This window comes from Amphiura filiformis, unplaced genomic scaffold (assembly GCF_039555335.1).
Source record: "Amphiura filiformis unplaced genomic scaffold, Afil_fr2py scaffold_87, whole genome shotgun sequence".
Classification (NCBI taxonomy): domain Eukaryota; kingdom Metazoa; phylum Echinodermata; class Ophiuroidea; order Amphilepidida; family Amphiuridae; genus Amphiura; species Amphiura filiformis.
In genome coordinates, this window is record NW_027305551.1 from 233585 (window position 1) to 250510 (window position 16926).

At 38.3% G+C, this 16926-nt stretch overlaps 1 protein-coding gene across 1 annotated transcript; it reads left to right on the top strand.

Annotated features, from left to right (window-relative positions):
* The first annotated feature begins 8945 nt into the window (after positions 1-8945).
* LOC140144844 (uncharacterized) lies at positions 8946-15507 on the top strand. Its single transcript, XM_072166648.1, is given in 7 exon segments — positions 8946-9068; positions 9289-9330; positions 9332-9538; positions 9541-9719; positions 10105-10120; positions 12513-12575; positions 15292-15507. Coding segments are annotated over 7 exon segments (846 nt in total).
* The last annotated feature ends 1419 nt before the right edge of the window (positions 15508-16926 follow it).

The following is a 16926-nucleotide window of genomic DNA, read 5'->3' on the forward strand; positions in this document are numbered from 1 at the left end:
GATTCTCCAACAAATACACCCCTGTTCCTTAGAAGGAATCATGGTGATGAGCAGAGGTTTGACCTTTCATTTCAGTTTGGTCCATCACCGTTTAACCAACTGATTGAAAACATGTGATATCTCATTTCATACATCAGCATGAACACTACTGGATAAATGAATTACAGGAACTGAAAGCAAGAGGCTTTATGGGAGCAAAATTGATAGATGGTGCATGTGTATGTATATATGCCACAGTTTGGCCCATCAAAGTTTAATCAACTGATTGAAAACACATGGTCTCGTTTCATACAACAGCATGAACACTACTGGATAAATGAATTATAGGAACTGAAAGCAAGAGGCTTTATGATATACCACCGGTCAGATTGCTCTGAAAACATGTGGTCTCATTTCATACATCAACATGAACACTACTGGATAAATGAATTACAGGAACTGAAAGCAAGAGGCTTTATGATATACCACCGGTCAGATTGCTCTGAAAACATGTGGTCTCATTTCATACATCAGCATGAACACTACTGGATAAATGAAATACAGGAACTGAAAGCAAGAGGCTTTATGATATACCACCAGTCAGATTGCTCTGAAAACATGTGGTCTCATTTCATACATCAGCATGAACACTACGGGATAAATGAATTACAGGAACTGAAAGCAAGAGGCTTTATGGGAGCAACTTTGATAAATGGTATGTGTATGTATTATATGCCACTTATTTCCGTTGGACTTGATATGTACAGAAATAGCTACATTCGTAATCGTATAAGGAGACAAAGAAATATACAGCATCCAAATGGTGTTCAGATGACATGTATAGATTTCTTAGTAACTATGCTGGCAGAGAGATGGAATTTGAACCAGTGATCTGACCAAGGTCCTAGGTTTTATTTTTCAGGTGTTGAGAATGGTCGCATCATTGAGTACATGACCAGAAAGCGAGGGGCAGCCCACAGGCCAGCAATTATTGGTGCAAGTGTGCACAATCAGAGAATTGAATGAGTACGGGTTGATGTTTTTCAGGGCAGCCTCTGTGTATTTCACAACCTCTTCACAGCACTGAGAGCACACTCAATCTCACACAAGATGTACAAATGTTTGCCTTTCAGTACACTTTCACTCCAGTCATCAAGAGCAGCCTTGACCGCTTTCGTGAAGCATACATCTATTGACATCAAAGGGAGGTTACAGTCCAGAGCAGTTGCTTGTTGCAGGTATGATGCAACATAGGACAAACGCACCCTTTGGAGTTAGGGAAGTTTGGAACAATGCCACTGCCTGTCCAAATGTTACAAGAATTAAAAGATAGATTTGACCTTGACCTATGTGCTAAATGACAATGGTAAATTTAATGCACACACTCACCCCCACCCCTACGTACGCGGGCATTCAAAGAGAGGATGTGTGTGTAAAAGCGTGTGTATAGGTATAAAAGTGTGTCTGTCCCAGCATTCAAAGCGAGGACAAGAGTGAGTTTCACACATTCAAAGTGAGGACATTTTTCACAGCGAGGACATCTCCGAATAGCACATACAAAGAGAGGAATTCACCCATACCCCCCTATACCCCTACAGAAAGAGTGTCATCCTGTGCACCTGTTCACAAAGTGAGGACTGGGATTTTGTCCTCGCTATGCCAAAATGTCCTCACTTTGAATGTGGGAAACTATATCTTATCCTCACTTTGAATGACTTGATGAACACATGTAATCACCACCTTAACACACATGTATACCAACATCCAAATTAAAAATGCACAATGTGAATCCAGTTTTCAAATTTGGTGATAAACACAAAATAATTTACAAATTACTGTCCCATTTCAAGTTCAAAAGTGATGTTGTACCTGGAGCATAATATTGTCGCAAATAGATAATTTGATTAATTTTATAAAAATGTATTTTTTTTTATGTTGGATGTGCCATCACCCTCTGCTTTTACTTCTACTGATTTGTTCTGATGCCCTCTTTATCTTTGTCTTTATCTGAAACTTTCTGACCTTTTACCTTTAATCTCCTTTCAATTTCATCTTTTTGTTTAACACCTGTTTTACTTTTGTATTCACTCTTGATTCACTTCCCTGCTTCTCTCACTCTGTGATTGGTGCATCTTGCATTTTCTGTATTGTCTCTTTTGTTTGCCGGTGTATTGATTTTGAAAGGATTATTTTGTTTATGAGTTTGATGCATGTTTCTTTTTAGTTGGGGAGTATGTGAGCTGATGACTGAACGAGATGGATATACCTGGGAGTGTGAGGCCAAATTTTTGCCTGCAGGATTTTTGTGTGTAAATGGATGTATGAAAGCTGATGAATGCAAGTAATGTTGGCATCCTTAAAACAAAATTCATTTATAAACTGTAAACCCTTCCTTGACCGGAGATTGCATAAAAATTATTTAGGGTATTAATTTGGTCTTTTTCTTAGGTTAGTTTTAAGTAATTTTAGGCATTAGTAATGACGGAGTTTAATTAGTGTAAAAGGCAATAATTTCAGGCCTTTGCAAAAATTGTTTTCTGATGATTTAAAGTAGAAGTTTTGGATATGTGATGTGATCTTTTGAGATATTTTGATATGTAATTTTGTTTGGAATAGAAATATTAATTATGTGCAATATATGAGAGAAACAAAAAAAAGAACTTTAATGAATAAAATAATTTTGTTATTCTATATTTTATCGTTTTCAATTGTAGTTTATTATGTTTCGGTTTACTCAATATTAGCAAATTTTCCTGCCGCTTCACGTTTTGTTTTTGTTCTTTTCTACCCACAGCCAGGGAATTGTCCGACTTCGTCATAAGCAGGGACAGGCGATTTGCGCGAAAGAAAATAGCAAATTACGCTGAACTTTTTTTTTCGGTGCAAATAATGTATCCCTAAATTGCGCGGAATTGCGCGGAAAGAAAGTTCCGCGCAAATCGCCTGTCCCTGGTCATAAGTCAGACTTTTATTCATTCTCCCAAAACCCCTGGTCCGTGACAATATGACGTATATATAAGCGTGAGGATCACTAATCTGTCCACTAATACAGTAGATTGTAACAACACTACTAAGTTCACATACATGTAACACTTGTGGTGTAGTAGGAGTATCTTCATCAGGTGTGGTTTGCATAGGGAACTGGAGGAGACAAGTAATAGTACATACTGCTATGTCCCTATTAAATCAAACGGTTAAACCATCTGTGCAATTAAATCAAATTTCAGTTAGACAAAAAAAAATCCTTCAACAACCAACACTTACGGCACATGAGATTAAATCTTACCTCACCAAGATATGACAAGCAGACATGAACAAGGCAATGCCATCAACATGCGACGGAAATCAAACAGTTTCTGCCCCACTCAAGGCCATGCCAGCAACATGCGACGGAAATCAAACAGTTTCTGCCCCACTCAAGGCCATGCCAGCAACATGCAACAGAAATCAAACAGTTTCTGCCCCACTCAAGGCCATGCCAGCAACATGCGACGGAAATCAAGATTTTAATTCAACATTGTTTGATACATTGTATTTCTAATTTAAAGTTATATTGTATATTCTGTTTTTGCTGTAATTTTATGTTGAATTTTAATCGAATAAAATCAATCAATCAATCAATTTCTGCCCCACTCAAGGCCATGCCAGCAACATGCAATGGAAATCAAACAGTTTCTGCCCCACTCAAGGCCATGCCAGCAACATGCGATGGAAATCAAACAGTTTCTGCCCCACTCAAGGCCATGCCAGCAACATGCGACGGAAATCAAACAGTTTCTGCCCCACTCAAGGCCATGCCAGCAACATGCGACGGAAATCAAACAGTTTCTGCCCCACTCAAGGCCATGCCAGCAACATGCAACAGAAATCAAACAGTTTCTGCCCCACTCAAGGCCATGCCAGCAACATGCAACAGAAATCAAACAGTTTCTGCCCCACTCAAGGCCATGCCAGCAACATGCGACGGAAATCAAACAGTTTCTGCCCCACTCAAGGCCATGCCAGCAACATGCGACGGAAATCAAACAGTTTCATATATTTTTATATATGCTTATTTTTCAATTTCTCTTTAAATATGTATATAGATTATTTCTTGATTCTGTATTGAATTTAGTGCGCTTTTCTTATTATATAATATATGTTTTTATAATTGGACCCCAATGGAAATAAGCCCCCTTTTGGAGGCTTTCTTGGGTAATCCAAGATTTTAATTCAACATTGTTTGATACATTGTATTTGTAATTTAAAGTTATATTGTATATTCTGTTTTTGCTGTAATTTTATGTTGAATTTTAATTGAATAAAATCAATCAATCAATTTCTGCCCCACTCAAGGCCATGCCAGCAACATGCAACAGAATCAAACAGTTTCTGCCCCACTCAAGGCCATGCCAGCAACATGCAACAGAAATCAAACAGTTTCTGCCCCACTCAAGGCCATGCCAGCAACATGCAACAGAAATCAAACAGTTTCTGCCCCACTCAAGGCCATGCCAGCAACATGCGACGGAAATCAAATAGTTTCTGCCCCACTCAAGGCCATGCCAGCAACATGCAACAGAAATCAAACAGTTTCTGCCCCACTCAAGGCCATGCCAGCAACATGCAACAGAAATCAAACAGTTTCTGCCCCACTCAAGGCCATGCCAGCAACATGCAACAGAAATCAAACAGTTTCTGCCACACTCAAGGCCATGCCAGCAACATGCAACAGAAATCAAACAGTTTCTGCCCCACTCAAGGCCATGCCAGCAACATGCAACAGAAATCAAACAGTTTCTGCCCCACTCAAGGCCATGCCAGCAACATGCAACAGAAATCAAACAGTTTCTGCCCCACTCAAGGCCATGCCAGCAACATTCGACGGCAAAACCAATCAGTTTCTGCCCCAATGAGCAAGGCCATGCCAACAACATGTTATAGACAAGGCAATAACACTCCAACGAAGTCAACGACATATGTACACAATAACACGACTCCAGTGAAATTTACAGAAGGTGAGTGATAAGAGCATTATGAATATTGAAGTGTTACGCTAGAGAAGAACAGGTATATGCTAAACTAATATAATCTGCAGCAGTGAATATCATGCAGTTGATTCAAACTCATAAACATGGGGACAGACAAACATTAGCGCTTCTGAGTATAACCATCCCGTATCAGCAGTGAACACTGATGATAGCTTGACTTGAATGCAGCAGCTACGACTATGGAATAATTAAAGATCAACCTAGTCATGTTAGGGAACAAACTGTTTCATAGTGGTGTGTTATATATATGTGATAGGGAAAATGCCAACATCTGTGTCACTCAAGAGACTACACATATTACTACTATCACAATAGATGCTACACAACAAGGTAATTACTGCTCAAAGGCAGAATGACATTACCCTTTCCTGTAAAGGTAGAGAATACCACCACACTCATCCAAGAAATTCCAAACAGACCAAAAAACCCATGTTTTACATATGCTCCTTGCAAATAGTAAATGTATCAGTGCAGTTAGTAAATACACTTGATAATTTGGTCAGTTTTTGCTCTGGTGACTGAAGAATTCAAATGACATAAAGACTCACCAACCAACACTGAAGGCAGATGAAATCAGATCTTGCCTCAACAAAATATGACAATCCCATCATGTCCGTTTTCATAATGGTGTGTTGTTTATATGTGATAGGGAAAGTGCCAACATCTGTGTCACTCAAGAGACTACACATATTACTACTATCACAATAGATGCTGCACAACAAGGTGCAGCGGATTACTGAGGAAATAAACAAAGATATTACACTATTTATTTTCATAGCGGTGTGATATCAAATCTCACCTCACCAAGATACGACAATCACATCATGTCCGTTTTCATAATGGTGTGTTGTTTATAAGTGATAGGGAAAGTGCCAACATCTGTGTCACTCAAGATGCTACACATATTACTACTATCACATATTACTACTATCACAATAGATGCTACACAACAAGGTGCAGCGCTGAGGAAATAAACAAAGATATTACACTATTTATTTTCATAGCTGTGTGATATCAAATCTCACCTCACCAAGATACGACAATCACATCATGTCTGTTTTCATAATGGTGTGTTGTTTATAAGTGATAGGGAAAGTGCCAACATCTGTGTCACTCAAGAGACTACACATATTACTACTATCACAATAGATGCTAACAACAAGGTGCAGAGGATTACTGAGGAAATAAACAAAGATATTACACTATTTATTTTCATAGCGGTGTGATATCAAATCTCACCTCACCAAGATACGACAATCACATCATGTCTGTTTTCATAGTGGTGTGTTGTTTATATGTGATAGGGAAAGTGCCAACATCTGTGTCACTCAAGAGACTACACATATTACTACTATCACAATAGATGCTACACAACAAGGTGCAGCGGATTACTGAGGAAATAAACAAAGATATTACACTATTTATTTTCATAGCGGTGTGATATCAAATCTCACCTCACCAAGATACGACAATCACATCATGTCTGTTTTCATAGTGGTGTGTTGTTTATATGTGATAGGGAAAGTGCCAACATCTGTGTCACTCAAGATGCTACACATAATTACTACTATCACAATAGATGCTACACAACAAGGTGCAGCGCTGAGGAAATAAACAAAGATATTACACTATTTATTTTCATAGCGGTGTGATATCAAATCTCACCTCACCAAGATACGACAATCACATCATGTCTGTTTTCATAATTTATATGTGATAGGGAAAGTGCCAACATCTGTGTCACTCAAGAGACTACACATATTACTACTATCACAATAGATGCTACACAACAAGGTGCAGCGGATTACTGAGGAAATAAACAAAGATATTACACTATTTATTTTCATAGCGGTGTGATATCAAATCTCACCTCACCAAGCGCCAACATCTGTGTCACTCAAGAGACTACACATATTGCTACTGTCACAATAAGCCTTTTTGAAGTATGGCGGGCACAAAAGGAGAGGGCGTACTTTGGTTTGAGTAAACTTTTGTCAGCTGAGAAAGTATACAAAGGTTTACTCAAACCAAAGTATGCCCTCTCCTTTTGTGCCCGCCATACTTCAAAAAGGCTTATAGATGCTTAACAACAAGGTGATTACTTAGGAAGTACAGACCTAATCCTATATTCTTATTCAATATACCTCAAATGTCAATATCAAAGCAAAACGTGTTAGTCATACCTAACTTAACACTCATCCGCAAGTTCTATCTGACTACATAGTGTTCAGTCTAGTAATTTTAGCATCCATTTTGTTTCCTCTCATGTCTTTCATGGTCTTTAGGACAATTAGCCATGGATTGATGCATGTTTCACTTTCAGATGCTGACCAGTAGAGACCTTTTGGAACATAGAATTACGGGTAAAGTGAATGATGATTCAGTTGACTGGACATTGTATACCAAGCGATAGCCGCCCTGTGCTACATATCAACTTTAGACATCCTTATCCATCTGTGTCTGTATTGATATAGAAATCAGACAAGTGCATATTTTATTTTTGTTTCTTTTCTTTTCTGTACGTGTTTGTTCTTTTTTTAATGCAGGGAGCCTTGGTACAAGTTACAGAAGATGATACGCTGAACAACTTAAGGAATACACCTGCATATGGGATTATTATTGATGAATCCACAGACGTGCCCACAATGAAAACCCTGGCAATATGGGCATGCTACCTGAAACAAGGGATACCAACAACAGTGTTTATGGGAAATATAGAAGCTCCAGATGCAACAGCTGCTGGAATTGGGTCTACACTTGTAGGTTTCTTGGAAGCAAAGAAGGTGCCTCTGAAAATGCTCTTTGGTTTGGGATCAGATGGAGCCAGCGTAAGAAAGTGTCCCCATAAACTTGATCAAGACCGCAGAGAAGTGATTCATAAGCAATTCTGGGAGATGGACTATGACAGGCGCCATGCATGGACTCACTCACAAGTATGTGTGCAAGATACCAAAAGATCAAGCCTGGTTACAAAAACTGAGAGCCGATCTTGTTCCAGGTACTACTTTCTTCCAGACTGCACAGGAGAGGATCAAAGCGTGTGCCAGACATTCTTCCTCCGTACACTTGGTTACAAGAATGACAAGATCGTCAAGAGCATCTATTCTTCAAGACAGCGCATGCAGGATCCATCTCAACATCAGCTGACCAGCGTGGAAAACATGCCCCTGCTAATAAGCTTTGTAATGACTCAAGGCCATGCCAGCAACATGCGACGGACAAAACCAATCAGTTTCTGCCCCAATGAGCAAGGCCATGCCAACAACATGTTATAGACGAGGCAATAACGCTCCAACAAAGTCAACGACATATGTACACAATAACAACACGACTCCAGTGAAATTTACAGAAGGTGAGTGATAAGAGCATTATGAATATTGAAGTGTTACGCTAGAGAAGAACAGGTATATGCTAAACTAATATAATCTGTAGCAGTGAATATCATGCAGTTGATTCAAACTCATAAACATGGGGACAGACAAACATTAGCGCTTCAGAGTATAACCATCCCGTATCAGCAGTGAACACTGATGATAGCTTGACTTGAATGCAGCAGCTAGGACTATGGAATAATTAAAGATCAACATAGTCATGTTAGGGAACAAACTGTTTCATAGTGGTGTGTTATATATATGTGATAGGGAAAGTGCCAACATCTGTGTCACTGAATAGACTACACATATTACTACTATCACAATAGATGCTTAACAACAAGGTAATTACTGCTCAAACCCTTTCCTGTAAAGATAGAGAATACCACACTCATCCAAGAAATTCCAAACAGACCAAAAAACCCATGTTTTACATATTATGCTCCTTGCAAATAGTAAATGTATCGGTGCATTTAGTAAATACACTTGATAATTTGGTCAGTTTTGCTCTGGTGACTGAAGAATTCAATTGACATAAAGACTCACCAACCAACACTGAAGGCAGATGCAGCTGATAAAAGACCACATTTCATTATACCATCCTGCAGTAAGTCAGTATAGGAGAGCACATGCCCCAAATCGGAGATACCTGCCATCCGATAAAGCTATACACAGACTTCCAAACAAAGTATCCCAACGTTTGTAAGAAGGCGTGCTATCGGAAAGTGTTAAATTCAATGAACATTGGGTTTGGGAAACTAGGAGAGGAAGAACGCTAAGTTTGCACAGCTTTACAAATGCATACAGCAAATAATGGATATGATTTAGAATATGAGACTGACTGCATAACATGCATGGAAATGAAACACCATCTAGAAAGAACTCGTGAAGTGAGACATAAGTAATAGATGGTTGTGCCTTGCAACATGCAAAAGGTAATCATGCTGCCGACGGAGGATGCCGGGTATCAAAAGCTCTGTTTTTACAAGACGGCTTGTGCAGTTTCACAAAACATTTGTGCAGCTAAGAGAAAAGAGGAAGGGAGGGCAGCCTGCCATCGGGGTCATATGGAATGAGAGCCAGTCAGGCAGGAATGCAGAAGATGTAGCTTGTACCTTCATGAAGTTCCCCAATGTCAGAGACAAGAAGCGTGTCATACAATGTATATGGATAACTGCAGTGCCCAGAACAAGAACTGGACTATCTTTACCGCCATGGTAGATGAAGTGAATAGGCCCGGAGGCCAAGAGGAAATCATATCTAAATACTTTGAAAAGGGCCACACCTTAATATCGGCGGACAGCTTCCACCATCTCATCGAGAAAGGCATGCGAGATAGGTAGGCTGTTTATGATGCAGACGACTTACAGAGTATTGTAGATGAAATGCAGGTAGAGGACTTTATACTATATGAGAATGGGGTCAACACAAAGAAGTTCAGCAACAAAACAATTTGTGATATGATGCTAACCACTTTTGTACAGACACTGGCTTGAGAGATAAAATCAAATTTTGTCATGAATGTTTCAACATAGTAAACTTCATTGAAATTATGGTTTGGTGCCTAATTTTTAATGACATATTTTGAAGTTATGATGTAGAAAAAAAGAGTTGCAATTGTCTGTTCTTTGTTTTTGTACATTAAAATATGTTAAACAGCTCATGTAAATAAAACCTTGTGTACTTAGTCCCTTTTTCATTATTTGTCACTACATTTTTTACAGAAAACCACAGCAAAAGGCCTAACTTACATTTTGAGCAAAAAACAAACATTTTGCAAGAATAAAGTTTATTGGCCAATGCACAATAAACAGATTTACCCCCTGCGAAATAGCCTAGCCCAATATTGTTGTTTGGGTTTCTATGCTTAGGTGCAGTATTCTTAAAGTCCAATCAGCATCAAGGCCTATTGTCTGAAGCAGCCAATATGATTTGTCGATCGCCCAGCATTGTAAGCCTAATTCCCAGGAAATAAGCACACACAATTCTGTTTTACTGTCGGCTAATATCGAGTACTTTACTAGATTTGAAGTTTGACTGTAATGAGAATTTGTCTGAAGTATTATTATGGGAAAGAAAAGAATGGTTCGTCGAAAGGAACGAAATGAAGTGCAGCTAGCGCTAATTTAGTTCAGGTTGAGACACAACCCCGGAGACAAACACATGCTCCAGGCACGGGCAAAGAGGAATATAACAGAAAGGTCCGCAACTACATCTAGAAACACCGCGGAGAGCGACGATGGCATGAATCAGGTCATTGGTGTGGACAGCGCTAGCGGTAACGAGACACATGGTAGACAGGAGTAGAATTCAGCACCGATGGTACAGCAGCCGGTGATTAGCGTACACGCATTGCAGGAGCCGTAAGGCGAGTATCAGGCCCTGATGGGAGCTGGAAATTACATTAACCAACCCAACCAAGTGCCGGCAGCAGTGGGGCAAGCCGCTCAACCACCAAATTGGGGTTACAAATAAAAAGGAGTTTACTCTTACTCCGACAGATGATTTGCAAAATTCGAGTGGCATGTGCTTTATTTTGTATGGGGGTAAATGCTTTTTACATCTTATTTGCCAAGAAAATAATGTATTGAAATAAGTTTTCATTTGAAACACCCATCAGGACAATTTTGGGAGGCTAAAAGAAAAATACATTTTCTCCCATAACTCAAAAACATGGAATTGTTAGTTAGGCCCTTTTGCCGTGGAGGGGCAGTGTACTGCTACGGCCTTGTTTTGCAAAGCTGGTCTACTAAAAAGGTCTTCATGCATTGAACTGTGTATTTCATGGTGATTTCTCGCAATACTTCAAAAAAGCTGATGCACAGTTATTTATTAACCTCTTTATTTTAACTTTGTATTTGCAGAAAGTGGTATTGATATTCAACCCTTTAAGTTCATTGATGACTCCAGTGTGACTCAGCTTCTGCCAAAACTTCTGTAAGAAGCAACCTGAAAATTGTCTTTGAAGTTGCCTGACAAAAATATGCAAGCAGCCCAGCTTAGACAGAAACGGGTATAATATACAACACCAAGGCACACAGAAAAGCCTTCAGAACTGGAGATTTTATGTGGCTCAAATGTGCAATCTCTTCATTGGCAGATAAAGCAACAACTCACCAGTTCATTATGAAATCGCAGTCGGCTTATTCGCGAGATTGGAAAAACAATTTAAAAGCTAGATCTGAAGCCAAAGTGCTGCTTGACTTAGCAGAAAATTAATAGTTTTGCATGCCAAGAAACCATACAAAGCTCCACTGAGAGACAAAACATACCACTCTCGATCCATTTGTAGTGTATTACAGAATGGAAGAGAATGCAGAACTACAGTGCATCAATACTTGCATTATTAGCGATGAACATGACCTTCAACAATGCATTAATTATTATCAAATCTAATACCATATCTGAAGGAAAGACTACCCGAGCTTGATGTAATCCACTACTTCAGCGATGGTGCAGGAGGTCAATATAAAAATTGTAAAAACCTTTGCTGCCATGAGAAGTATTTTGGAATCAAAAACTGAATGTAATTTTTTCGCCACCTCTCATGGCAAGTATCCCAGTGATGGGATCGGAGGAACTGTAAAAAGATTAGTTTGAGGAGCATGCAACCTATACAACCACTTGCTAAATCCAGTTGATCTTCAAATAAGGCTTAATACTCAGCTCATGATTGTGAAGATATGATTCGTAAGTTGGAATATTTTCAATAAATCTTCTTTTGCAATACATGCATACGAGGTCATGCAGTAAACTACTCTATTACCAAATGTGCAGTAAACCACCCTATTATACCAATAAGGCTTAATACTCAACTCATGATTGTGAAGATGCGATTCAGAAGTTGGAATATTTTTTACAATACATGCATACGGGATCGTGCAGTAAACAACTTTCTTAGCTCACCAAGAAATTTGCGCCCGCGGTTGCTGAAGTACTGCTGCCTTACGTCTTTAGATCAAACAACAGAACACATACCACATGTAGAGTGCTACATATTGCTTGCAAAGCTGGTGTTAAAGGTTATCCATTCTTGGGATATTTTCAAAGTCATATGCCTAAGGTACCCTTGATATACAAAAATGTAACACTCACATTGTTACTTTGTTTTGTGTATATCAAACTGAAATAGGGAGATGATGGCAATTCAGAGGGAGGAGATCAAGATGATGAAAATGAGGTTGAAGTTGATAAGGTAAGCAACAGATAGATGTTACGAAACATTTTGAAAAAAAAGTTAGAGTGCCCTCACAAAATGTCTGAATATACCTTTAAATTAAAGTTATGTATATTATAACAATATTGACAAAGATAATTTGTGGTCATGTTTTCTAATATCACACTTTTATTGCAGTTTATACTGATCACATTGCTGATTACATGCACTGCATTGGAATAATTATAACATCGAATATTTTCAAAATATATATTGAAAATATTCGATATAGTTACGGAGATGCATCCAGTCCTGACATATTTGGAGTCCCGATTAGTTTAACAATTGATTGAACTCATTTTAGCATGTTACTATGAGGGGAAATATAGGCAAGGAAATGTATGATGCTGCCAGTCTCAAATCTGTCTTTTCAAATGGCCAAGTTCTTTTCATAACATGTCAAAATCATAATCTTCGCCACTGATAACTATTAGTTCAACAATTGATTGAACTCATATTAGAGTGTAACTATGCGGGGAAATATAGGCAAGGAAATGTATGATGCTGGCAGTCTCAAGTCTGTCTTTTCAAATGGCCATGTTTCTTTCACAACATGTCAAAATCATAATCTTCGCCACTGATAACTATTAGTTCAACAATTGATTGAACTCATTTTAGAGTGCAATTATGAGGGGAAATATAGGCAAGGAAATGTATGATGCTGGCAGTCTCAAATCTGTCTTTTCAAATGGCCAAGTTCTTTTCATAACATGTCAAAATCATAATCTTCGCCACTGATAACTATTAGTTCAACAATTGATTGAACTCATATTAGAGTGTAACTATGAGGGGAAATATAGGCAAGGAAATGTATGATGCTGGCAGTCTCAAGTCTGTCTTTTCAAATGGCCATGTTTCTTTCACAACATGTCAAAATCATAATCTTCGCCACTGATAACTATTAGTTCAACAATTGATTGAACTCATTTTAGAGTGCAATTATGAGGGGAAATATAGGCAAGGAAATGTATGATGCTGGCAGTCTCAAATCTGTCTTTTCAAATGGCCAAGTTCTTTTCATAACATGTCAAAATCATAATCTTCGCCTCTGATAACTATTAGTTCAACAATTGATTGAACTCATATTAGAGTGTAACTATGAGGGGAAATATAGGCAAGGAAATGTATGATGCTGGCAGTCTCAAGTCTGTCTTTTCAAATGGCCATGTTTCTTTCACAACATGTCAAAATCATAATCTTCGCCACTGATAACTATTAGTTCAACAATTGATTGAACTCATTTTAGAGTGCAATTATGAGGGGAAATATAGGCAAGGAAATGTATGATGCTGGCAGTCTCAAATCTGTCTTTTCAAATGGCCAAGTTCTTTTCATAACGGGTCAAGATAGGGATCATAAGCTTCACCACTGATATCTGGTCTTCAGAGGGAAAGTCCCAAATAAGCCTAACTGTACACTGGATTGATGAAGAATTTCTGCATTTATGATGCAGAATACTTGTAATATGTCAGACAACTCAGACGACGATAGCAACCATGCATTACTAGAAATGAAGTCATACTCCTCCACTGGATCGATCAAACAACGAAGAAGAGGATATGGTGATACCTGGTATCAGGGCTCATCAGTTTGAGCCTCTTGCATACCAAGCCGCCGGCCAGCAGATAAACCAAGTTGTACAAAATGATGCAGAATTGTATCTTGGATGAAAAGATAGAGCTAAAGAAGAGTGGTGAGTCATCCTTTTTATCTACAAAAACCTACCTCGGAACTTGTATAATCCGGCGCACCTCTACACTTCCCAAGCCACCAGCCCGTTCGTGGCAATTGCCATTGAAACATGGTAGTGTTTTATTGGGGTTTTTTTTTGTTTGTTTACAAAAACTTTGACAAGAAATAAGAGAAGACATTTCCTGTATAAGAATAAAGACATATGGTGGGGCTCCCATCTGGGATAGAGGTCAAGGAGCCTCATAGTTATGGTATTGAGACCATGGATGCCATTTTGGCGGTGAGGGGGAATCTGGTATTGAAGTAGTCTGATGAAACAATTAAATAAGCACGCTTGGCTACCTGGACCTGGTTGTGTCCATGCAACGCAGACATCATAAGATATAATTATTTTGGAGATAGACTACTAGAATTTTTTTGTGGATTTAAAAATCCACATTTAACAGTCTATATTCTTTGATTATTTCAAGAAATGTCTTGCTAAGGATATGAATGAGGGCATACTCCCTACCTACAATCAGAAAGAAATGTGGGCTGAGTGATAATTATTTTTACAACAATGCTTCAGAGTTCACACAGTAAGTTGAAAAATAAAATGGGAAGATCATTACAAAAGAAAGAAAACAAACTGGAGAAAGCTGCAAATAAATGCTCATGGGGGACATTTTGATATTTATGAAGAACTATGTGTGATGAGGCTAGGAAATCAGTACATCTGGCTGTGATTGGGGTGGGGGATTACAACATAATTAGAATTATAATTTTCAGATGAATATAAGAACTTATGTGATCCTCAGGAATTCAAAGAAATGAAACGGAAAGAAATGAGAAGGCTTGAATAATGAGCAAATCAGGCCAAACTATAGACTGAGGAGCTGAAAAACTGGAGCATGATCCACATGTATCACCTTTACATTCGAGTGAATTTTAAATGCACTTTCATTTCACAGATATTTACCAGGATTACTGATTATTTACACACATTTTACTCGTTTAATATCAGATTGAATGCACTGCCCTTCTTCAGATGGATGACAGTGCAATGAAGAATTATATCTCAGCATATGGTGATAGATTGGATGCTGTAGCTTTCTGTCGTCTACAGGATAGGGAAGACGGTTCATCCGAGTCTAGCGTAATCGGGAGACTAAGAAAGAAATATGGTAAACGCAATCAAAAACGTAAAGAGGCAGATGATAGACGTCCTTGTAATAAATAATCACCTGATTTAACTCTATTTTTTCAGGTTGATTCAATGATCTTGTCATATAGGTTTTTTTTCTAATTATTTGATTGTACATTTTTTCAATTTAACTACTTTTTGTAAACAGGCAATACTATCGCATAACTGCGACTTGTATGATATACGGCTCATTTGTCAACAATTACGGTATAATAACATCATATGCTGATAAATTAATTGTGTCTGTTATTATATTTCTTTTTAAACGGGCCTTTTCATGCCATTAACTTATATGTACATAATTATTATTATTATCATGTTATTCCTATTATTAGGATTGTTACTATTGTTATTATATTAGTTATTCATTACCATGATTTATATTATTATCATTATCACTATTATTGCTTCTGCTTATATCATTATTGACTTACATTTGTACATTGTATTATTGATTGGTGATTGGCAAAATAAAATATGAATGAATGAATGAATGAATGAATGAAATAATATTGCAAGAACCAAAACTAATCACTGACTGTCGTCTGCTTCATTTTAATGATTATTATTGTTCATGTTGCTTGTCACCTTATAGAGTTTATCAAGTTAATGCACAAATTGGAGAGGAAGAATACACTACTAGGCCTAACTCCAAAACAATTTAAAGCTGCACTCCGCTGCCCAGTCCGTTAATGCACAAATTGGAGAGGAAGAATACACCACTAGGCCTAACTCCAAAACAATTTAAAGCTGCACTCCGCTGCCAAGTCCGTTAATGTACAAATTGGAGAGGAAGAATACACCACTTGGCCTAACTCCAAAACAATTTAAAGCTGCACTCCGCTGCCAAATCTGTTAATGCACAAATTGGAGAGGAATAATACACCACTAGGCCTAACTCCAAAACAATTTAAAGCTGCACTCCGCTGCCAAGTCCGTTAATGCACAAATTGGAGAGGAAGAATACACCACTAGGCCTAACTCCAAAACAATTTAAAGCTGCACTCCGCTGCCAAATCCGTTAATGCACAAATTGGAGAGGAAGAATACACCACTAGGCCTAACTCCAAAACAATTTAAAGCTGCACTCCGCTGCCAAGTCCGTTAATGCACAAATTGGAGAGGAAGAATAGACCACTAGGCCTAACTCCAAAACAATTTAAAGCTGCACTCCGCTGCCAAGTCCCGGCTTTTGACAACAGGATTTGAGAGATTTATTATTGGGCATTTATTATGTCATGCCCGCATGGCAAGAAACAAAGAGGTAAAGGAATACTTCAGGAAACTGAGCGAGTACCTAAAGACGCTCCACAGTATGGTCTACTTGTACAATGTGATCAGTAGTGCTATACAATAGTGCTCAAAAGGCATGCATAGAATAGGCAGATAACCAGACGAAGAAATGCAGAGATTGTAACAGTGCAAAATGTTGATACCTTTTGTAGGATATTCTTG